This window comes from Protopterus annectens, chromosome 5.part0, assembly GCF_019279795.1.
Source record: "Protopterus annectens isolate FY-2018-M chromosome 5.part0, PAN1.0, whole genome shotgun sequence".
Lineage (NCBI taxonomy): Eukaryota > Metazoa > Chordata > Ceratodontiformes > Protopteridae > Protopterus > Protopterus annectens.
Window position 1 is genome coordinate 776,188,000 of NC_056735.1, and position 24,549 is coordinate 776,212,548.

At 40.6% G+C, this 24,549-nt stretch overlaps 1 protein-coding gene across 1 annotated transcript in view; it reads left to right on the top strand.

Moving 5' to 3' along the window:
- Nucleotides 1-24,549, top strand: part of DDX10 (DEAD-box helicase 10) — a 1,393,858-nt gene that overhangs the window by 791,439 nt on the left and 577,870 nt on the right. Inside the window, exon 13 of the mRNA XM_044071854.1 lies at nucleotides 4,404-4,863. Within this exon, the coding sequence (XP_043927789.1) occupies nucleotides 4,404-4,863 (460 nt within the window). The remainder of the gene's footprint in view (nucleotides 1-4,403; nucleotides 4,864-24,549) is intronic.

The following is a 24,549-nucleotide window of genomic DNA, read 5'->3' on the forward strand; positions in this document are numbered from 1 at the left end:
GAGTCGTGCCATCCCAAATAGAACCAAGATGCTCTCCTCCAAAAAAAGGAAGACAATCTGGTGGTCCCCTGCCATAAACAAACTATACAACAGAAGGAAGAAACTGTTTCAGAAAAGAGGAAAATCCCAGGATGCAAAAAACTCCCTTACCAGCCTCAGTAAGAAGCTGAGATCCCTCATAAAATCCTCAAAAGCTAGTTACGAAAATAAAATTGCCAAATATTCCAAAGACAACCACAAGGCATTCTATAATTATGTCAAGAATCTAAATGGCAATGCTCAGATCTGCTCTGAGCTACAACAGAATGGCATTAAATATACTGATCCCAAGGATATTGCCAATATCCTGGCAGATCAATTTACTGCCAACCTCACCCCCCCTCACCCCCTAAAGGCCCATCTCAATACCAAAAGATTGCCAAATTCCAGTAATCATGGCCACACAGGTAGAAACTGCACTCTCCAAAGCTAAGATTACAGCATCCATGGGACCAAATGACATCCCAAGCTGTGTACTACATGAACTACAAAATGAACTGGCACCTCACCTAAGTGTCATGTATAATCATAGCCTCACCTCGGGCTTTGTGCCCATTGAGTGGCACACAGCTGCAGTTATCCCCACTCCACAAGGGGGGATCCACCTTGGATCCCGGGAACTACCGTCCCATCAGTCAGATGTGCTTGATCTGCAAGGGCATGGAACACATTATCATGGAATTTATAAACAAAAACATTATCAACCTTCAAACACTGGACCCCACCCAGTTTGGTTCGTGAAGGGCTGATCTTGTCTCCTGAACCTGACTGACTTCTTTGAATCAGTCTCCAGAGCTGTGGACGAGGGTAAGGCGGTCCACACAGCCTATCTGAACCTCACCAAGGCCTTCGACACCATCCCCCACTCTGGAATCATAGATAAACTTACTAAGCTGGGCATAAATCCCTACGTCACTTGATGGGTTGCCAACTGGCTTACTGACAGAACCCAGATTGTAAAAGTAGCCGACTCCAAATCCAGCTCCAGACAAGTGACAAGTGGAGTAACTCAGGGTTCAGTGCTGGGACCGCTGTTGTTTGGCATCTAGTTCTCTGAAGTACATGCCAACACTAAGGGACTCTGGCTATCAAAGTTCGCAGATGACTGCAAACTGGGAGCCATTATTGAATCCCCAAATGATGTGGATATTCTACAATAGGGCCTTACAGAAACAGATGCTTGGTGCTAGAGCCATGGGCTCAAGCTTAATGCCAATAAATGTATAGTTATCTCCTGTGGGGAAAGCAATGTACCCATGAATTACCACATAGGTGGCAGTACACTAAACACTGAAAGTGTGATGAGAGACTTAGGGACACAGGTGGACAGTGGTCTCACCTTCGATAACTACATCGCCACACCAGTCAGGAAATCCTTCTATGTGGCAAACCTCATCACTAAGGGCTTTACATCCAGAAAAAAGGAGGTCATTGTCCCACTGTACTCATCCCTCATTAGACCCATTGTAGAGTACAATGTCCCATTTGGTATTTGGTAAGACATCTGCAGCAGCTGGAAAGGCCACAGAAATACCTCACTAAAAGAATCACAGGCCTAAAGCAGATGCCATATGCTGACTGTCTTAAAAAAAAAAAAACTCCAGCTATACTCTGTGGCATATCGTCTACTTAGAGGCGATCTCTGCTTAACATACAAGGCCATGTCAAACCCTGAGCTGTTGGACATGCTCCACTTAAAGAAATACCAATCCCTCAGAGCCACACGCTCCAGGGATCTAAACCTTGTCATCACAATGAACAAAACATGCTGGAGGGACAGGTTCCTGACCCAGAGACTCCCCATTCTCTGGAATAGACTGCCCATATATGTCAAGCAGAGCGCCTCCTTGGCCCTCTTCAAAAGGAACCTTGATGATTGGATGGGAGATAGGAAATTCACCCTGGGGATCATGTCAGTCGCCCTGCTAGACAGGGGTTCAGGGAACTAAATACTGTGGGAAGAAGTATCCAGGGAATTGTTATGGCTAGGCTTGTATAGGCCCTAGGGCCGATAACCTAGTACCAACCTATGAACCTATACACTTGCTTCTTTTCTGATTGGTGTACAGTGAATAATCATGTTCTACAAACGCTCTGCTTTCTCCACTTTCTAGTAGTTTGCTGTTCTGCTACAATTTTATTAGGATTAACTCTTTCTGCTGGTATTGCATATCTGCTAATGTAGGTCTTGGTTGCTTTCTTGTGGCCAGGCTTGGAGCATACACTCCATGTGCCCTTTAAATTAAGAAATCCTGCTGTGGACCACCAGTTATTTCTTTCATAAAATTAATACAGCCTGTTCTTTCCAGTTTATCTGGGTAAAGCAGAAAATCTCAGATTTTCTCTTCATAACCCTGTCTTATGACTCTACTATTTTTTTGAAACAGCTCTTCTCGAAAAGCCTCATACTCAGCCAGCTTTTTCTTCATTTCAGCCTCTGATTTTTGCAGTTTTGTCAGTAGCTAAAGATTTTTCTATTTTTTTTCAATCTTTTGTTGTTTGAGTTGATGTATTCCTTCAGTGTTTCATTTATTGTAATCACCTCTGAGTGCATTTGATTTATTTTTCCACTAAGTTATTGGTGGCCATCTCTTGAACCACAGTTGAAGTTTGAACTGCTTTTTGCTGAACAGCTGCAGAATCCTTCTCAGATAGTGTATTCTTTCAGTTTTTCCAAATGTCTTCTTTGCTGGCATCCATGCAGTGTACTTACTAACCAGTAACTAGCTTTTACCCAAAAAGAAGTTTCAATGGTACTCCTTTTTTTCAGTTTCTGTTTTCACACTGGGAGAGCTGAAGTTAAGCTGTTGATCAGTGTACAGCATCTTCTAAGTCCTGTCATTTCTAAATGAAATTATTATCCTCCTGCTTTTAAGTAAACACAAGTTCTTAGCCACAGCATGCTCAGTTATATTTGCATTTGATTTTAGTACATTGGTTTGTATACCCCATGTCCCAGAGTTTTTTTTTTAATAGACAATCTTGTATATGCACTTTACGCAGTCTGCATTTGTGTTGCACTTTATGGGTTTATATGCATTACTGTATGTCTCATTTTCTGGTGTCATCAGTGAATTTTATTTTATTAACATCAAACATTTAATAAATGTTAAATAAAATAAAAAAAAAAGTTTTGTAAACATTTGTGAGCAGTGCTTATAAAGCATTCTACCTAGTATGATTTTATTTATTTATTTAATTTTGTTAGCTGTGTTAGTGTCTAGCCCAAGGACCTTTTTTATTCTTGCCACAGGAGTGTCAGAAATGTTTACTTATTCAGCAAAAAATAATCGTTCACTCATTCAGTAAAAATCAGTTAATATCAAAGTAAAGATTCATCTTTTTGTGCTTCACATTTTTAAATGGCATTTTTGATTTTGGTGAAATAACATGACATCTTTTACATATTTTAAGTTTCTAAATGATAAACTTCCTGTACGTTAAGCATAATGAAATATCTTAATGATTTAAAAGTATTGCAGTTCAGATAAATGGAAATTGTTGATTGGCAATTGGTTTAGCTCTGGTTATTTTTTTAAAAACTAAAGGGTGTCTTTCAGGTTTTCAGTTTTTATTTATTATATATTGACATTTGTTAGCTGGGTCATGAGTTTATTTTCAGCAGAGACCCGGGGAGAAAAGCTCCACAACTAATAATAATACAATACAATTAGTAAGATTAAAATGTATATAGCTGTGGTATGAAGTTAACTACAGTAAGTTAAGGAAAGTTATAGAGATAGCATAAAACATAGAGCATTTAATGTAGTGATGTGTAGATAATAGAATAAATTGATAACTTAAGACACCAGAAACAAAAATTCAGGAAACAGTTGTGCATCTAAATTTGCTGCTCCTGCTGCAGTGAGTTAAATGGCCAAAACACATTAAAAAAAACTATACATGTTGCTCATTTGCTTTGAACTGCTTTTAATTAAAGATCATGTGCAAACTGCCAAAATCAATATAGTTTGCACGCATGGAATAGCTGTAAAATGAAACAAAAGAATATTCAATAATATTTAATTTGCTGAGTGGGAATCAGTCCTGTCTTCCCAGTAGAAAGAGAAAGGCTGCAGATATTTTTCCAAAAATGGTTGCAGATAGTCTTTTAAGTTTAATACAGCTGTAGGTATATTTGTAGTTTTTTTTTTTTAATTTTTAATTTATTTTATGATAAGGCTGCAAAACTAATTGTGAAAGCAGTTAAATGAAAACAAGTGTGTCTTGTCTCTTTAGTCAGTTTACTTGACTTAATGTAACCTTTTCTTTATTATTTGCCCATGTTTTTATCTTGCACAGTTGTTCTGTTTTACACTTAAATTCAGCTTTACTAATTACGGTTGTTCTTCTGTGAACTTCAGATCTTTGGGTCTTGCTGTGGCACCGAGAATAAGATTTCTTCAGAAGGCATGGTTACATCAACGACTGCCTTCCCTGGGAGGAAAAGATGATAGAGGTGCCCAGAATGTGCCTACTACAAATGAGGATGGGGATGCCTCATTGGGTCTTTATGATGAACTAGAGGAGTTTAAAGCACAGCTCAAGAGTCAGAAAGCATTTACCTCAAGTGATACAAAGGAAACAAATGTAAATACTGATAGAGAAAAGCAAAGTGGTGGATCCAGTGGTGATGATGACATCAAAGCAGAGACACCGTCTGATGAGAATTTGGGAAATCCAAAAAAAGATGCATCAAAAGCAGTGCATTTTTTTGGTTGTGAAAATGATAACGATCAGGAGGAAGATGACCGAGACCTTGATTTGCTGACTTTGAAACGAAGAAATGTCTTTGCTCTGGAAGATGGTGTAAGTTCAGAAAAGGTAAGACTATTTAAAACACTGTGATTTTGCCAGTAAAACTGTTTCTGATACTTTGGTTCATAGGTGTTTACTAGGCTAATGACCACAAGGGCCTTTTTAAGCCTAGCCATACATCCTAAATTTCTGACAAGTTCTCGTACCTTTGATAAGTGTAAGCAGGGACTTGGGAAATAAAACATTTACAAGCAAGGGGCCTCGGAGCTGAACCATTTACAGATTGCCTTTGTCCATGAGACATAGGTGCCAAACCAGGCATGAATTTCCTGTTCCCCATCCAGTTCTCCAAGTTACACTTGAACTGTGTTAGGGAGGAACTCTGCGTCACGTGGATGGGGAGCCTGTTCCAGAGAAGGTGTACTCTCTGGGATACATACTTGTCTGTCCAGCAGGTCCTAGTTATATCACAGGCAAGATTTAAGTCTTTAGACTGGGTAATTCTAGTGCTGTTTGTTTTGCTGATATGCAGGAGGTCCATCATAGTGGGGGGGGGGGTGGCAATGCCCAGTATGCCAGACATCGATCTCCCCTGAGACGGGAGACAGCATACAGGGATAGGACCTTGAGGTGGTCTGCATAGGACATGGTACTTATGCCCTGTATTATTTTAGTGAGGAACCTCTGTGGATGTTCCAGTTGTTGGATATGCCTGGTTAGGTACATACCAAAGGGGGGATATTGCACTCAGTGATAGGTCTGATGAATGCTGAATACAGTGGAACAGTGACTTCCTTGGATCTAGATGTCATACATTTGTCTATAAGTTGAGCAACATAGAGTGATTTCCTCACTACTGTAGACATGTGTTGGTCAAAGGCAAGATTACTCTGTGTGTGTCCCTAAGTCCCTGACTACTGTGTTAACTCTAAGGGGTGTGTTGTCAGTATGATAGTTACCAGGGGTGAATAACTTCCTAAAGGATGCTATTATGCATTTCTTGGCATTAGTGATAGTCCATGGCCCTGACACCAGTTATGTCTGTATCAGCCATTCCTGGAGAATATTTGTGTCAGTGTGGGAATCAGTGACAGCTCCTAATTTGCAGTCATTGACTTCAGAGAAGTAAATGCCAAAAATGTGAGGTCCCAGGACCGAACCCTGAGGCACTGCACTTGTGACCCACCTCTTGTAGAGGTGGACTTCCTTATTCGAATTACTGGGTCCTGTCTGTGAACCAGTTGGCTATCCACCGCCGTGTAACATAAGGGTTTGTACTTAACCTCTTGAGTTTGTCAACAATGCCTGAGTGGAGTATTGTGTCAAATATCTTGGCCAGGTCAAGGTAAGCAGTGTGAAACATTTTGCACTCATCCATTGCTTTGGTGACCTTCTCAAAGAGGTTCACCAGGTTGAATAGGCATGACCTGCCCTTGATGAAACCAATTTGGTTTGGTCCAGTGTCTGGAGATTTACTATATCATTATTGATCATTTCCATGATAATTCTTTCCATGGCCGTGCATATGAGATTTGAGACGTATGGGTCTATACATGGCCCACCTTTGTGCAGAGGAATGACTGTTGCTGTTCGCCATTCATGAGGCATGGAGCCTATTTGGAGGCTGCAGTTAAATAGCAATTCCAGAGGACCTGATAGGTCATGTTTCATGCTATTTAGAAGGCATCCTGGGATATATTGACTGGACCCATTGATGCAGTGTTCTTGGTGTCAGAAAGAGCATCAAGGACCTGTTCCCTAGTGGTAGCAGGGGACGTTATATCTGGTTGTACTTCTAGATGGAAAGTTGAGGGGGGGGGAGAGGGGTAAATGTGAAGCTGAATATGTTGGCCAGTAGGTTTGCTATATCTTCTGCCTCAGTATAAGTGGCTGCATTTACAATGAGCTCTGCACACAATTGAGTATTGCCTTTGAGGTTCCAGACATAGCTAAAGAATGCCTTGTGGTTGTCCTTCGCCTGGGAGGCCAAATTTACTTAAAATGTGGCTTTGGTAGACTTCATTTGTCCTCTGAGTTGTTTGTTTAGTCATGAGAGAGCTTTTATTCTGCTGGGCTGCTGCATCTCCTAATTTTTGCTATGAGTTTCTTCCTTTTTTATGCAGCTTTTTGTTTTTTTGAGTCCACCAGGGTGGCTTGTTTTTTGAGTTAGTTCTATACTTCTTCCTGATGGGTACAGCTCCTCTGTGCAGCTATTAACGTGTGTAAGGTTTCGATGAACAGTTCTGCAATAGGCAGTAGTGTTCTCAGGGTTTATTGAGTCTTGAAATTTTGTCACGATATCACTTAATTGCAGGAAGTTAGCCTTGGAATACTTCCCGAATATTTCAGGGTTAGCTGAGGGTCCAGGTTTTATTTTTTACTTCAAAAAAGACCATTTTGTGGTTTTATCTTACCAGTGAAGGCATTGCACTAGGGGGTGTGTGGCACTCTCCCATATTAGTGAGGACCAGATCCAGTATGGTTGCACCCCTGCTTGGTATATTGACTGTCTGGTCCAGGGAGTTTGTGTTTACAAAATCCAGGAATCTCTGTGACTGTACTTTTGGTGTCGTATAGGATTCCCAGTTAATACTGAGATAAAGTCACCCATGAATATGGTATTGGTTTGGATGGTGAGTGTTTCCAGTAAATACATGGTATGGGTTTCCCGGGGCATAGAGGTGGACCTATAGCTTGACTTTGCTTATCACATTTTTAATCATGCAGTCTTGTTTTTAGATTATAAACAGTCTTGTTATTAGCGATTAACTTGAAGTGAAAGATTGGCAGTACTAAGTGAAAAATACAAGCAGATAGTTTGAAGTTCTTTTTGCAAAGTGGTATATTAAAGATCAAATGAAATGGTCTCATAGGAAGTGTTGATATATCCATTTAACAGTTATCTAAGTTGTAATTCATTTAGTCTGACAGTGTTCTTTCCCATTTTTAATGTCTCATTCTCTGTATATGTGCATGTGCACGTACGTGTGTGTGTGTAAATCCACAGCTGCAGTTGCAAGTTTGACGCTGTTTTTTGTTATAATCTTACTGTTGTTTTACTGGCGAAAGAAGATGGAAAGTTAATGGATTTTGGCACACAGTTCAGTCATCTTTGAGAATGACTTCTGTTAAGCTGTAAAGGTAAATATGTTTGATGAAATCAGAAGTAGGTTAAATTGTTTTGCAGAAGTTTATTATCTCCATCACTACTGCTTACTGTGCAAGCGATCACGAGGGAGCATCCTGTGAGCGTGGCTAACTAATACAAAACCTTTTATCCCTTGCTAGGTTTGTCTCTGTGAAACAAGCACCCTTTCTCTATAAAAGATCACAGTAAAATAGTGACCATTAGAAAATGCATAGTTTTGCCAAACCAGTGTACTGCTTTTTCTCTGCTTTTGATCTTGGTGTGTGACATATCCTAGTGATACTAGTTTTCATATGCAATTTATCTGGCTTCAAGGGTAGAAAACTTGTGCCATATGTACTTTATTACTTGTATGTAGTAGGATAGGCTACTGTTGTAAGTCTGTGGATGCCGTAGAGAAGAGCGGAGCTGCTTAAGCTCTCAATTTTTTGTTAAACTTGATTGTCAGTAGCATGATAATAGCATGGCAGGTGTATTGAATATGTACTGCCATCAGAGAAGTGGTGATGACTGGCAGTACTGCATTAGAAAGAAAACGTATCTAAAATATAGACAGCCATATTGAAGGTTTATCAACAGTACTATTTAGGATGTATGTTGCTACTACCTTGACTACCTAACTTTTGTCATTCAGGTGTTTATAGTCACTTTTTTCTATCTCCAAATCCTTGGGGAAACCCTCGTTTTATGAAAGTAGAGGACTTTGTAGTGATAGTCTGGAGACCTGTATTTGAGAGGAACATTTACAATTGTTTTCTCTTTGCCAAAATAGGTTGAAAACAATGTCTGTTTTAAGTATTGATTGTTCATGTGTGGGTGCATTCGCTGGTCACATAGATAGGGCATTGTTACATTTGTTGAAGTTATTTTTTTCTATAATTAAAGAGCAGTTTATCTTCAGGGTGGGTAATGTTTGTACTCAAACGCTACTGTGGAGTGCACTTAAGTAGCTAATACATAGTAAATAGGATTGGTGTCCAAAGGCTATCAACATTCTTGTTTGTAGATTATGCATTTAATGCTTAAGTATTGATGTTTGTCTTGTGGATCACTGTTGTAGTCATAACATAAAGGATCACTTCCACAGGAAGAGCCTAACATCTATCTTGACTTTCCAAGCTGAGCTCCCTTCTGTCTTAACCAGGCTGGTGTTGACTTGCTTTAGACGTTTTTATGTACCTGGCTTATTGGATACATCTGCCTGTTCCATCTTCATTTCTTTGTTGTTGTGTTCATGAATGCATAAAGATAGTGCAGTGCATTCCGTCTGTCTGGGTCTGTGGTTGAAGAGCAAGTAGATAATTACCTCATTTGGGGAATCTTCATTACATCATGATAATGCAAAGCTATGTTGATTTTTGACTAGAAGTTTAGTTGTTGTAGCGTTTACGATTTCCAGGTTAATTAAATAACAAGCAGGTCCACCACAGGATGAGGGTGACAATAAGGCTAAGATCACGAACAGTTGTAAAGGCTGATGATACCAGTTTTTCTGGTGAAAGCGCTCAGTCAGTTTGTTTGTAATAAACGGCTTCCTTTACAACTGTTCGTGATCTTAGCCTTATTGTCACCCTCATCCTGTGGTGGACCTGCTTGTTATTTAATTTATTGTGGATTCCTTGTTTGGAGTCTGTTTTGTTTTTCGTTTTACGATTTCCAGGTTAAGAATGCCATCCCTGGAAGTGTATGGCAAGTCTGGCCCACAGGAAAAGGTGTGCCTGCAGTTGCCATATCCCTCACAAAAACGACCACATCTGTACAGCCCTGATCTACAGCATGACATTTATAGTTGCAAGATTTGACCAGGCTTTTGTCTTAGGATGATTAGTAGAAGGAAGGATGCCTCCATGTGTAACTGAGCAAAATGACACTTGTGACCTTGCCAGGCAAATACTCTGCATGTGCTGAATCTGAGCAAAAGAATGAAACAGATGTCTCTCACAAGGAAAAAGAAAACTGAGAAATGAGTCCCAAAGGATAAGTGTTAGGAAACCCCTGAGCTAGAGACTTTGCTTGTTGCTGTCTGCATGGGGCATTCAAGCAGCCCCTAGGCTTGAAACCTGTTACTTCCATGGTCTTTGGTGATGTGCCTTTGGAGGCCAACATGCTATCCAGACCTGTGACATATGATGACTGAGCATCCATACCACAGTGTCATTTAATAATAAAACTGGGGTGGTTATATCCCCATAGTTGTCATTGAGAGAACTGCTGTGGCAGCAAAAACTCTTATCAAGGACTTTTCTTTGAGTTCCAAAATCCCTGGCCACCACCCACTCCTACAAGACCAAGGCATCTGAGATCCAGACTTCTGCCTAGGCCAACATGCTGCCTCTCTTAGCATGTCACTTGCCCCCTAGCCCCAGCCAACCTCCCTTCCCAGACTGAGACAACTAGCTCAGGATTTTATACAGATCCTGCTTAGCCATTCTGTGTCAGAAGTCCAGACCCCCCCCCCCAAAAAAAAAGAGGGAACACTCTCTTGTGAGAGACCTGGACTTGTATTATTCAGATTATAATGAAGAACTGCAATAATCACCTATGTCCTCCCCTTTGCCTTGTGGCACAGACAGTGAGGACATTTTAGTATTTTTTTTCACCACCTGGCCACATATCCCTTGAGAATGTTTTGACTTATAAGGAAACATTCTCAGTGGCAGTTTCATGATGCCTGTGCTTCTCAGAAGAGTTATCTGGACATTGTGGGATGGAGCCTTCCAAACTCGCTGCTGTATTTTCATTCCAGTTAGCCATCCTGGATATCCTTAAAGCTAGTGTCTTGGAACTAGACTTCCAACCCCTCTACCTCTAAGAGACTTGTCTACTTTTAATAAGGCCAAGGATCCTCATAAGTTTTTATGCAAAAGCTCCATTTCCAACACAGTACTGTGTCACTGGAATTTATTAGTGGAGATAGACTGGCTCTTGATTGCTGTATCTTTCCTAGTGATTGGAAAGCAGATCGCTTGACAGAGTTAACATAAATGTGTGTATTTCGACAACCTTAGCTTTTAAGGTAGACATGTCCAACCTGCGGCCCTCAACCTCTAACTGCAACATCGATGTACGCATGCCCCAAAACACTTTTTTGTTTTGTGTTTTTCGCTCCCGTGACCTGTAACGCTAATGTTGGTGTGCACATGCGCGAAAGCACCTTCTAGTTTTGTTTTTGTGCCAAAAAAGGGTCAGTGTGTTTACGCCATTATTTTGCGCCGAACAATCTGTGTGTGTGTGTGTGTGTGTGTGTTCTTGCTGAAGAGGGACTCATGTATGGATTTGCTGCTGTTGCCTTTGAAATGGACAGCAATTGCCTGTGTTAATAGGTAAGTACAGAGTGAGTGAGTACATGCATGAAAGCAGAATTGTGTGCGTGAAAGTAGAAGAAGAGTGTGTTTGTGTGTGTGTGTGTGTGTTTATGTATATATATGTGTGTATATGTGTGCATGAGAGAGAGAGAGAGAGACGCATGCACAAAGAGGCTAACAGTGATCAGTCTACCTACTGAACACAAACAAGTTAGCTCACAAATATATCATACATTGAGTACACTTTCATTAAATTGCGGCTTTCCTGACAGGGAGAGTGTTGTATTGAACATGAACTCATACCTTTAACTGTATGGATTTTCAAAGAATGTCTGGATTTTTGCCTCATCTTCCAATTTGTGTCTTTTGCTTAGGAAATAAAAGTAGTCGTCCAAGGTAATGCAGTTCCATGGAGTAAGAATGAGACAGCAGCCTAGGGTTAATGGGTCAGTAGTGGACTGACTATGTGGGACTGTAGCATATAAAGTTGTATCGTTTTTTCAGACAAACAAAAAAGCACCTAGTACTGTTTTTTTTCATTGGTGGGTTCTAAGCAGTGGTAGATTGGACAATAGTAAGCTTAGCTTTGGCGGATCATCAATACTGGCAAATTAAGTGGGCACAATGTCATTTTTTTAAATGTTGGAGATTTTAGTGTGTATGTGTGTGCTTATGTGTTGGGAGTGCTGCAACAGTAGATGATTATTAAAGACAGAGACTTAAGGACTGTAGAGAATGTTTCTTTGTTTCAAAACCTAACACTTGGGCACGCATGCCAGAAGTAGATTTTTTTAAGACATAGCTTCTTGCCATTTACAGTGGATGGATATTTACATTTAATGGACAATGTATTAGCGTGGACCTGTGGGGTTCTGAAGGATGCCAAGTCTACCACTGCCAATGTCTTGTAAAGTGACCTGGAAATGGATATTGGGATGTTACTGAAAAATATAGTAAGTGGGCTTAGAAATATAGTTTAATTAAACAAAGTGTACTTTCAATTTACAGGCCATAATTTAATTTATTTCAGGTCGTATAGATATTGGTAGATTGTATACCATTAGACTTAATTAGGGAGATCTGTCATTCTGGGGAAACAAGCAGCCCTAGTTTCAGTGAAAGCTCTGTGGTTGCTTGCAGGTAGGAAGTTGCAGGATGTTGGTGCAATGTGTATTGTGTATTATTTTTAATGCATTTGTCATTTCAAAGCATGGTTTTCTTTGATGCAAAAGAAGGCAGGACTGAATGAGCCATATAATGTTTAACTGACAATAATGGGATAGAAAGATTATAAGTGATGTATAATGTTTGCAGCTACAGTTGTTTCAATGGTGTCTGTGATACATAACTATTTTTTGGGCCTGTGTCCCACTTTTATTTTTCGCTTTGTCCAGATTTCTTGCTCTAAGGTTGAGAGGTATGGTTCCATACTAAATCAGAAGTTGTATTTACCTTGGAAGACTTTTCGGCATAATTATGAAAAACAGAGCCTTTTTAATATCTCTGCTTATTTCCAATATAAACTGCCATGCAACCTTGCAAATAACCTTCTTATTAAGCTACTTTACTTCTTTTGGAATTGACCGGTATGATTCATCTGTTCGGACATAAGCATAGAGTGCTAATGTGACTTTGATTTCTTGCAGCAATCTGTGGTTTACATAAACAGAATAAATTGTCTTTGTTTCTGGGTGTGTAATCAATTTAACAGTTTTAAAGATGTTTTCCAAAAATAAGTAAATAATCTTCTCTACACTTTGAGCTATTGACAAAGTCTGGGAATTTGTTTTTTTTCAAAAGCGAAGGTCAGCATTACAGCTCAGTAAACTGTCAGTCTGTGAGTAACTTCTGCACAAATTAAAATGTCTGAATGTCAAATGGCTTTAAAATGGAGGGAAGTTTATTTTTATTTATTTTATTTTATTTTACATTGGTTTACCGGGAAAGTCTGACTGGGCACAGGTCCATTTTCAGCAGAGGCCCGGGAAGAAAACCTCCAAAAATAGCACAAAACAATATAATACATGAGAGAGAGAGACAGCAAATTATGGATGTAGTACTCATACAATATGGCAGAGATTACATCTCGTAACAGTGAGAATCATTGCGGTACAGAATAAACTTAAAAACATTTTTTTTTTTACAGTTATAATTACAGCAAGGCAAATATCAATGAGTTAAGTTTTTAGGAGAAAGTTGTTTGTACATAGCTGAAGCTCTGAAACAATCTTTTGGTATGGATTAACCTGGGGATTGACACAAGTTATATGTTTACACCAGTATGCAGCATTATAGTTTAATGGTTTTCTTTTTGATTTACATTTTGCCGAGCAGTTGTTTGTTGATTTATTGAGGGTCCTTTTGGTGGTGGGAAATTACATGGATGAATCCATCTCTACTATGATTTTTTTTTCAGATATTTTGACTTCCAGACAATTTCATTCAGTGAGTGGGTGTCATGTGATTACTGAGGTTGCCTATTTTACAAGTAGGGGCTTTGTATGTGTTTGTGTCTGTGTGTGTGTAAGAGAGAGAGATTTAATATGTATACTGAATATAATTTTGCAAATGGAATTCTTAGTTAAACATGCCCCTCTTCTTGGGCAACTAGACTCGAGTAACCAATATTAGATCTTAGCCATCCAGCTGGGAAAGGTTAGTATGTGGATTTTCCATCTGGTTTGATGAAGGCTATGCTACTTACCCAAGGACTACATTTATGGCTATCCATCCAGCCATAGTGTTGCTGAACTACATTGTTTGATAATGAGAGGAGCTTTTTACAGAAGTTGAAGGCTTTTGTGTCAAGAACCTGTCCATAAAAAGTGGCTTGTTTACGTTGCAGTGAAGGCTGTGGTCTTTGTAGTGAGCGTTTTAAGTATAACCAGTATTTCTGAGGTAGAGGAAGTCTCTTAAGGCAGGATCTTTCTTAGTCTGGAAAGCAAGCCAATGGTGAAATTTATAGGGGCCACTGAGAGACAGAGGAAAGCAAGAAGCTTTTTAGTCTGTTTAGATAACTAAGTGAACTTAGTCCTTTAACCTTTTTTGTCAGAAATGGTTGTAGTCTTTCTTTTGGCAGGGTCTTTTGCTAAGGCCCATGTCAAAAGGGGCATTGCACTCAATAATGGCTCTTGTAAAGGAAGAATACAGGGATGTTATGACCTCCTTGTCCCTGGATGAGATACCCTTACTAATGAATTGGGCCATGTAAAAAGCTTTCCTTACAACGGAGACAACATGGTGGTCAAAAGTCAGGTTTCTATCAACCTGGGTGCTCAAGTACCATACAACTTATTGCATGCTTACAACATTGTTATTAATGTGATAATTTGTGGGGACATCACTCTCCTCAAAGGGGATGATGATGCATTTTTTGGCATTTAGCTTGAGGCCATATTTCTGGCGCCAGTTATTTGTTTGGGTGAGACCCTCTTGTAGCTTATTCAGAATTGTTTTATTAAGTCAGTAATGTGAATTCTTTACTTTATTGCAAATTTGTTGGGTTATTTTTGTGGATTATAGTATTGTAGGACTGCCGATGTTGACATTTTACATAGTTGGACTGCTGGAATGGTTTTTCCAGTGAGAAATGCTAGTGCTGTAGTGAATAGCTGTTTATTTGTAAAATTATTTGTAAAATATATATATATATATATATATATATATATATATATATATATATATAGATATATATATATATATATATATATATTAACTAAGATGTTTGAGTTAACTGTTAGATTAGAGAATTAGAATGAGAATTTGAATTTTAAGGCAAATATTAGGCATTTACTACGTTTATTCATTGTTCAAATGCACCTACAGTACAGCCAGGAGGTCGACTGTGGTCTTCCGGAGCAACAAAAGTGTTAACTATATGATATATTTTATACGCGGCCCCAAGACCATTTCTGTTCACTCAATGCGGCCCCAGCAAGCCAAAAGGTTGGACACCCCTGTTTAAGGCATTCATTTGCTAGACCTGCATTTCCAAATAGTATGAACATGTCCTCAGGCAACTGCCAGATACTTGTGAGGGAGAATGGGACAAGACCATAAAGAACTTGCTTTTCAGCCAAAAACATTTTGGTTTACATTTGGGCAAGTATACCTTGAAATGTAAGTGTGTTGTTGATGCAGCATCCCAAGCTACTGCTACAGAGTCCATTATGAAGCACTCCTGGCCAATGACCCAGTCCTTATTTTTGAATGTGAAGGCACTGTTCTTAATTGCATAATTGTATAATATGTTGCTCTTTGACTTCTTTCTTAAAATGTGTTTAGAAAGCTGTCTGCAGAACATGTTCAGCATTCTTGTTCCCAGATGTAACACAAACTGCCTTGTTACCATAGACATGGCAAAGATAAATAGCCTAAGTTAAGAAGGCCATTTAAATGAAAAAAAAAATGGCAAAAAAGAGGTAATAGGAGGTCTGGTGGCCCCAACTCTCTCCACAGAGCAGTAGTTGACCATTCCAGCATTCTTCCTCCTGAGCCTCAAGCAAAACCAATCCCAGTCCTTGAACGCCTACTCTCTGTGCAGTCCTGTTTTCAGGATAAGGTTCAACTGACCTCTTGTTACTATAATTAGAAAGATATCCATATAGGCCAGTTTATCTTGCAAATAGTTTTCAGAGAATACAAGATCTAGTTCATGAACAAGCTTTTAGGAAAAGTGTTGTCTTCAGGGCCAAAAAAACATGAACACCTTGAAGGGCCACTTCTGGCAGAATTGTTAGTCCAGGGGATAATAGAACCTGTCCCTATGGGATAGTAGACAAAAGGGTTTTACTCAATACTCCTTCCCGTGTCAGAAAAAGAAGGCTACTGAAAGCCTGTTTAAAACCTTTAATGTGTAAAGGCCTTAGAAATTCACAAGTTCTAGATGATAACCCTTCAGGTTCAATTTCTACTTCTAGACCCTCAAAAATGCATTTTTACAGTAGATCTAGATGCCTATATGTACATATACCCAACGTTAGGGGGAAGTGGCAGTACCCAAGGCTTGAGGTAGGCATTCTTTATCCCTACCGTTTCATTTTTGTACTGTGCCAAGAGTTTTTACAGAATATCTGACCTCAGTGATTGTACACTGTAGGACTAAAGGCATTCACATTTTTTGGATGACTAACAGATCCAGGGCTAGATCCCTGAGGAGATGCAGGACACAATGGTGTATAATCCTGGGTTGCCTCAACAAACTGGACTTATTTCTCAGAGAAATGAAAACTGATTTTTTCTAGGTGCTGTGCTGGATTCCATTACATGCAAGGCTTATCTTCTACATGGAAAGTGCATTCTGTGACTGTCTTCTTCCAGGATTAGCCGAAAAGTCAATAGTGACAGCAAGATCGTTCTTCAGCATCCTAGGACACATTGCATTCACCATTCTCATGGCACCCTTGTTCAGGCTTTATATGAAGAAGTTAAAGTGGATCCTAGGAAACTCTGAAATCAGCATTCACAATCCACAGAAGGCTTCATCCCAGTTCTACCATGTATCAGGAAAGAGATAAGTTGGTGGATGCAGCAAATTCAGAAAAAGGAGTAATTACTCTTCAGTCGACTGGTGTGTAACCAGACTCTGTCCACAGATGTTTCAGATTTGGCTGGGGGAGGGGGAGGACATAATTCTAATTCTTGAAGTACAGAACACATGAAGCATTAGGAAAATAAATGCCACATAAACTTGAAAGAAATGATGGCTGTCATCAAAGCCATCAAAACTTTCAAGATGGTCTTGGTGCCAGGGACTTTGAATGTCATTGCATACAGTGTTATATCAATGTGATACATAAACTGACAGGGAGAAACTCACTGATATCATCTGTTTGAGTTAGCCATGCAGGCTTTGCAGAAGCTAATGTACATGCCCTCAAAAAAGAATTGTAGTACAAACTAGCTAAGCAGACCATTGGCAGATCCACATAAATGTGTGCTGCACTTGAAAAATCTATCTGGGTCTCACAAATATATTGTGTGAACCAGAGGTATAGACCTGTTTGCTTCTACAAGCAACAGATGACTAAAAAGATACTGCTCAGTGGATTCCTTCTCCCCGAACTGGGCAAGTTTGTTTCTGTATGCTTTCACTTGTATATCTGTGCTCCCCAGTTAATCCAAAAGCTGAAGGAGGAGAGACCATTAATGATTCTGATGGCTTCTTTCCTGCCCAAGCAGTATTGGTTCTCCTGTATTCTCCACATGGTGAGAGCAAATGCTTTTCTGCTGCCACAGCTTGTGAACCTCCTGATGCAGCACAGGAGGTACTTTGTGTATCCTAACATGTCCACAGTGAACCAGGGAGCTTGGATTGCCATACTTTACTATCCTTTGGGCACCTTTACTCTATGCAAATGCTAATAGTCATTAGAGAAGATAGAAGACCAGGTACTGGAAAGTCACACTTAGCAAAGAGGAAAAGATTTTCACTCTTGTGCCCTGTATGGAAACTAGCATCAACCAGGTGATGTGCCTGTTGTTTTAAGTATCTTTCTTAGCTATTTACTTCAAGCATAGCTTATGCATGTCATACACTTCCATCTTTCAGCCATGTCTACCTTCTTGCTTGTAGGTCCACTACTGGCATCCAGACCTCCAATCAGGCAGTTTCTAAAAGGCATCTTGCAACTCCACAGTGGCCTCATTTCTGCCTGCAAATCCTGGTATTTTATGACTTTGTGACTCTCTGTATGTAAGACACTATAGTCACTGGGTGTAGCAAATTCAATGGTGGTTCTTGCATCTATTTTTTGAACTGTTGGTAATGGGTGATTCTATGTGATATAAATGTCATCATTTTCTGTATTGCTTTATGGCTCATGTCTCCAATGTTTTTCAGCTACTTTACTATTATAATATTTGCTCAATCCCCAATGCAACAGTATTGCCACATTATTATGCCTTTCAGTATGCAGTTCTTCTGCCATTAGTATATCACATCCTGCAACAAGATGTGCGACTGTTTCCAATTCTGTTTTACAGAACTTACATTTGTCTGTTTCTCTCACATGATTAATGGACTTTGTAAACCAATGTGTACATAGTCCACTAACTTGGGCCACCAGTATTAACCTTTCTTCTTTTGGTTAAAATTCAGCCCTCCTTCACCATTCCTGCATTCATTTGATCCTGATCAACATGAGGTTGTTCCAAGAGTTTTCTGTACTTGCAGCTATATTTATGCATTTTCCACATTTTTTGCCTTTTCTGATCTTTCTTCTTATATTCTTTCTTTTGTTTTTAGCACATTCAGTTAACACCTGATTTTTATCTACTTCTGGTTCGATTTCCATTCCTGATTGACACCGATATGCTTCTGCAAAACTTTTAGACTTATTCTCCTTGTGTTTTAAAACTTGGGTCTTGTGAGGTCAGCAGGATATGTATGCAGTCCTACGATTGTAGATCTATACATATAGTCAGTTTTGAGAAGGCCCATACCTTCTTCAGAACGGGGAATATATAGTCTTGGTGCACACTGATTTTTATAAATCATTTGATAACCATGAAGCACCCTTCTTGTTTTCCTGTCCAACCAATCCAACACCTTTTGGGGACAACCAGTCACTCCAAAACTGTAAGTTAGGACAGGAACAGCAAACTGGTTTACAGCTTGAACTTTATTTCTAGATGTTAGTGCTGTTTTCGGTATTAATTTTAGTCTTCTAAAATATTCCTTACTAAATTTTATTCGCATTGTTCATGTTTAATTGGTGATCCTTCATCCTTCCCAAATATTTATACACTCCCTCTTGCTCAACTTCTTTTATATCATATTCCTGTCCCAGGTGATTGCTTTCTTAGTACTTCAGTTTTCCTTCTTTAAAGATGGTTTTTGTATATTTATCAAGACAAAATGATATTCTTGTATTATGTGTAAAAGTTTTGACCACTTGCATTTGTGTTTTCAGTTCCTAATCTAATAAATTATACAGTTTTAAATCATCTACAAAAGGGAGAAGTCTTTACACGTTGATGTTCTTCATCTCACATTGCTGCAGTCCTTACCCTTGGGTAGTCCGCTGTCCTCGGTCGGCCCGAATATCAAAGTATTAGGCTGACGTCGGTCAAGGCGCTTAAGACTGACATCAGAACGTCAGGGTACAAATGCGCATGACCGACGTCATATCCTCAGTCTTTTTTGCCGCATGGTCCGATGCAGAAGCAGCGTTGCAAGTGCCGTTCGGCGTTCTGAAATTTTTCGAATTCGGAGTTTCAGACCGAGTCAAAGTTGGCTAAGTACCCCGTTGGGGAATATTTTAGTTTTTTCTTGCCTCAGTGGTTTACCGGATGTCAGAAAAAGAGAATAACTGTATTTCTTGTGGGAAGCAGATACCGCATAGGGATTATCATACTTTGTGTATTCCTTGTTTGGGGCCTGAGCACGACGTTGTTGGGTGTCGCTTTTGTGCTAGGTTCAATAAGCGCACTATTAGCGAAGGTTAGATTGTGCCAGGTTGGTTTTCGGGAAGCGGTGCAATTATAATATGCCGTCGGATGCTCCGCCGCTTCTTCAAGAAGCGCAAAGACAAAGCAGCTAAACCCAGGCAAGAAGAGTCGTCCGTACCGGACGCCGGTTCTTTAGAGGCGTCAGTAGAACCGGTGGTTCCGCCGGAGGCTTCTCTGGAGTCCCAGGGGGAGACTTTGATATTGCAGGATGTGGCCTCTCAGGAGACAGGTCAGGCTGAAGGGGCTTCTCAGGTTACTGTACTCCCCTCCCTTCCTAGGGTGGTTAGGCCCTCTCCTTCTGTTTCCAAGGCTTCTCCCAGAGGCAGGCCAGGTTTAGCTTCTGTTGGTGTCACTCCTAGTTCTACAGGATCGGTGCCCAAGAAGCACATGCTTAAAATGGCAGAAGATTTAATTACTTTGATTAGAGGTTCTTTGCCCCCTCCTGATAAGAGGCCTAGGGTGGAACCAGAGTTGGGGAGTTTTGAGCAGGCTTCGGATGTTTCAGAGTCTTCGGCTGAAGACTTGCAGGAGTACTCTCCTTATTCTGATTCTGATGCAGATGATTCGACTCCTTCTGCTTCTCCTCCAGAGGATTTTTCTTTTTCAGAGACTCTTCATTCCATGAGGGAACATTTTAAGTGGGAAGGTCAGGACTTCTCTGATTCCAGGAAAAGGCTTAGGAATTTTTGCTTTTACCCCAGCATAGGCCTTTGGCTATACCACCTGTTCTGGATGTTGTGGAGGATGTGTTTGCAGAGGCTTCACTTAATCCTGATTCTTTGCCTCCTGCTCCTGTTAAACCGGATAGGTATTACAGGGTGCCTGAAGCTCATAAATATCTTTATAAGAGTCCTAGGGTGGACCCAGAAACTGTTAGTCAGGGACCTAAGGGTGTCAAGGCCTCTGTTGTAAAAAATCCGGTTCCTCCAGATAAAGAGGCCAGAGCTTTGGATAGATGGGGAAAGAAAGTCTATACTTCTTCCACCTTAGCTATGAGGGCTTTGAATTGCCAGTTTCACATGTTGAAATATCAAAACTATCTTCTTTCTCAATTGAAGTCTAAGGTAGATGCTCTGGCGGAAGGCATTGAGTGTAAAGAATTACAAGATTTGGTGCATGTCTCGGAACAGGTGGGTAAGCATTCTTTACAATGTGGTTTTGATGCTGTACAGGCCTCGTCTTTGGTGGCTGCCACTGGTTCAGTTCTTCGCAGGCACGCCTGGCTGAGGGATCAGAATTTATCTGACCATGTTAAGACAAGGATTTTGGATGCTCCTTTACAGTCTGATGTGTTGTTTGGTTCACCTGTGGAGTCAGTCTTGAAGAAAATGGAGGACAAGGCTAAGTCTATGCAGGCTGTTAAAGATTTTTTGCAAGTTCAGCCTCCGAAGTTTAGTAGGAATTGGCCTGCTAAGGGGTGGACGTATCCTTCTTATGATTCTCAGTCTAGGGGTAGATCTAGACGTGGTAGGGGCAGAGCTCAGAGTTCCTTCAGACCTAGAACGGGGAGTTCACCTGCACAGTCTTCGGGTGAGGGCAGAGGCCAGTCCTTTCGTAAACAGGCCCAATGACCTACCTTTTCAGCTGCCAGATCCTTCTTGCCTGGCAGCACCTTTGGGAGGAAGGTTGGCACTCTTCAAGGAAAATTGGAGTTTGATTACTCAAGACAGATGGGTATTGGATATCATACACCAAGGTTACAAGTTTTATTTCCGTACCTTGCCTCCTTTCAAAGGCATGCCAGACGTTCCTCCTCAGCAAAGACTAGAGGCTCACAAACAAATTTCTCTGCTACTTCAAATAGGGGCCATACAACCGGTCCCTCTACCAGAAGTGGGCCTAGGATTTTATTCTCGCCTGTTCCTAGTACCAAAGAAGGGGAACACGTGGACACCAATTTTGGATTTATCTATCCTCAACACATATCTGGACATTCCCAAGTTCAAAATGTTGACGTTACAACAGCTTTTGCCTCTGCTGGGCAAAGATCACTGGATGGTGACTCTGGATCTCAAGGAGGCTTACCTTCATGTTCCTATCAGGCTCAGTTGCAGGAAGTATCTGCGTTTTCGGGCTGGGACTTCTCATTATCAGTTCTCTGCATTGCCCTTTGGCTTATCCACTGCGCCCAGAGTGTTCACGAAAGTTCTGGCTCCAGTGATAGCTTTTTTCAGGCTAAGAGGAATACAGATCTATCCTTATTTGGACGATTGCCTGATTCTGGCCCAAGAAAAGGACGAACTTCTTCATCATTTACAGTATGTGATAGCAGTGCTAAGATGCCTGGGGTATTCTGTGAACGAAATAAAGTCCAGTCTAGTACCCTCTCAGGACATGTGCTTTCTGGGTGTGAGACTGAATACAGCGTCCCAGATGGCCTTTTTGACCCCGGACAAACAAAAGAATCTTTCTCTTTACTTCCATCAATTGTCTCATCAGTCCAGGCTGACTGCAAGGACAGTCCTTCAAGCCTTGGGGTTCATGGCATCTTGTATTCTGGTGCTTCCCAATGCCAAACTGCATATGAGGAAGCTACAATGGTATCTCAAAATGTATGGACACAGCACTGCCAAGATATGGACACTGTCATTCAGATAATACCTTGCATTCAAAAGGAGTTTTTGTGGTGGGCTCAGGAATGTCACCTAAACAAGGGACTCTCTGTGACCCGACCAGAGGCGAGTCAGATTCTAACGACAGATGCCTCAGACAAAGCTTGGGAGCTCATCTAAATGGAAAGTGGGTACAAGACACGTGGCCTGCCAGACTTCAACATCTACATATCAACTTGAAGGAGATGTTAGCAGTCCAATTTGCATTAATAGCTTTCAAGGATTTACTTCTTCCAGGGCAGGTGTTGATTCTAACAGACAACACAACTGTCATGTGGTACATCAACAAGCAAGGGGAACGATTCTTATCCTCTATGCAGACAAGCAATGATTTTGTGGGAGACTGCTCTCAGTTTACAGCTGAATCTTCAGGCAAGGTTTCTGCCGGGAGCACAGAACTCCTTAGCAGATGTGTTGAGCAGACAAATTATGGATCCCCACGAGTGGAAATTGGATCCTCATGTATTTCAGAAATTGACAGTGTTATGGGGAACTCCAGACATAGATCTGTTCGCTTCTCCACTAAACTACCAGCTGCCAAAGTTTTGCACAAAAAGGTTTCATCCCTCAGCTTGGAAAGTGGATGCTCTTTCATTCAAGTGGAACAATCTTCATGTGTATGCCTTTCCACCTCTGCCTCTCCTCCCAAAGGTACTCCTGAAGGTCAGACAGGACAAGCCAAAGATGATTTTAATAGCTCCAGATTGGCCTCGACAGCACTGGTACCCATTACTGAGAAGTCTGGTACGGGAGCCTCCATGGCCTTTACCTTCGATTCCACACCTGCTGTCTCAGGAGAACAGTCATTTACTCAATGTCAAACTTCACTCTCTACATCTAACAGCCTGGCATATTCTGTTTTAAACCCTGGAGGGTCTCAGCTTCCACAGCAAGTTTTGAATGTTATTTTGGAGGCCAGAAGGCCTAGTACAAGGAAAGTGTACGCAGATAAATGGAAGAGATTTTTATTTTGGAGTAAAGCAAAAGAATTTGATGTTTCTAAGCCTAATTTAAGTATGGCTCTTCAATATCTTACTGAGTTACTGGACAAAGGTTTGTCCTTCTCTTCTATTAAGGTTCATGCTGCAGCAATTTCTGCTCACTATGACTGTGACCCACCATTGTTTTCTCATCCTTTGTTTAAGCAATTCCTTAGAGGGGCAAAGAATATAAGACCCCACGAGAGCTCCTACTCCTGCTTGGGATCTCAATTTTGTGTTGGAGAAACTCACTCTACAACCTTTTGAGCCTGCAGCTACTGCCGAGTTGAAATATTTGTCATGGAAGACTGCTTTTTTGTTGGCCATTACCTCTGCGAGAAGGGTTTCTGAATTACAGGCCCTTATGGCGGTTGAGCCTTTCTTAATTTTCCATAAGGATAGGGTATCTTTGCATACTAATCCTTCCTTTATGCCTAAAGTGGTTTCTAGTGTGGCTTTAAACCAAGCTATTCATTTGCCTACTTTTTATGCAAACCCCCAAAATAAAGGGGAAAAGATTTTGCACACTTTGGATTTACACAGGCAGTTGCGATATTATTTGAGCAGAACTAAAGGGTTCAGGCAGTCTCAGCAGTTATTTGTTTCATTTGCTTTGGGTTCTCAGGGCAAGCCTGTGTCAAAACAAACTATTTCTAAGTGGATTGGGTTTTGTATTGCTTTCTGTTATTCCCATCATGGTAAGGTGATTCCAGCTGGGATTAGGCCTCATTCCACTAGGGCTACTGCCACTTCTACAGCTTTTTAAGGGGTGGCAACTAAAGATATTTTGGAGGCAGCTACTTGGAGTTCAGTGCATACTTTCTCTAAGCATTACCACCTTCCACTTTACTCTAAATCTAGGGCTGGTTTTGCCACTGCAATTTTACAGGGCATTTTGGCAGCTCCTAATGCTTTATAGTTTTGCCATCCTCCCTTACCTCTGCTTTGGGATTCTACCCAAGTGTAAGGACTGCAGCAATGTGAGATGAAGAACATAGTACAGTTTTGTACCTGCCATAAATGTAGATGTTCAAGATCCACATTGCTGCAGTCCAATTTACCCTCCCTCCTTCCCTCTGTAGTTAGAGGCGGTTGTGTGGTTTGGGTTGTGAATATTGTGGATATTGTATATATTGTACATATGGTTAGTGCAAGGGTGGTTGGTTGTTTTTTGCTGTCTTTTGGTTTTGACCTTTCTTTTTAGGGTCTTCTGACATCTGGGGCAAGAAAAGACTGAGGATATGACGTCGGTCATG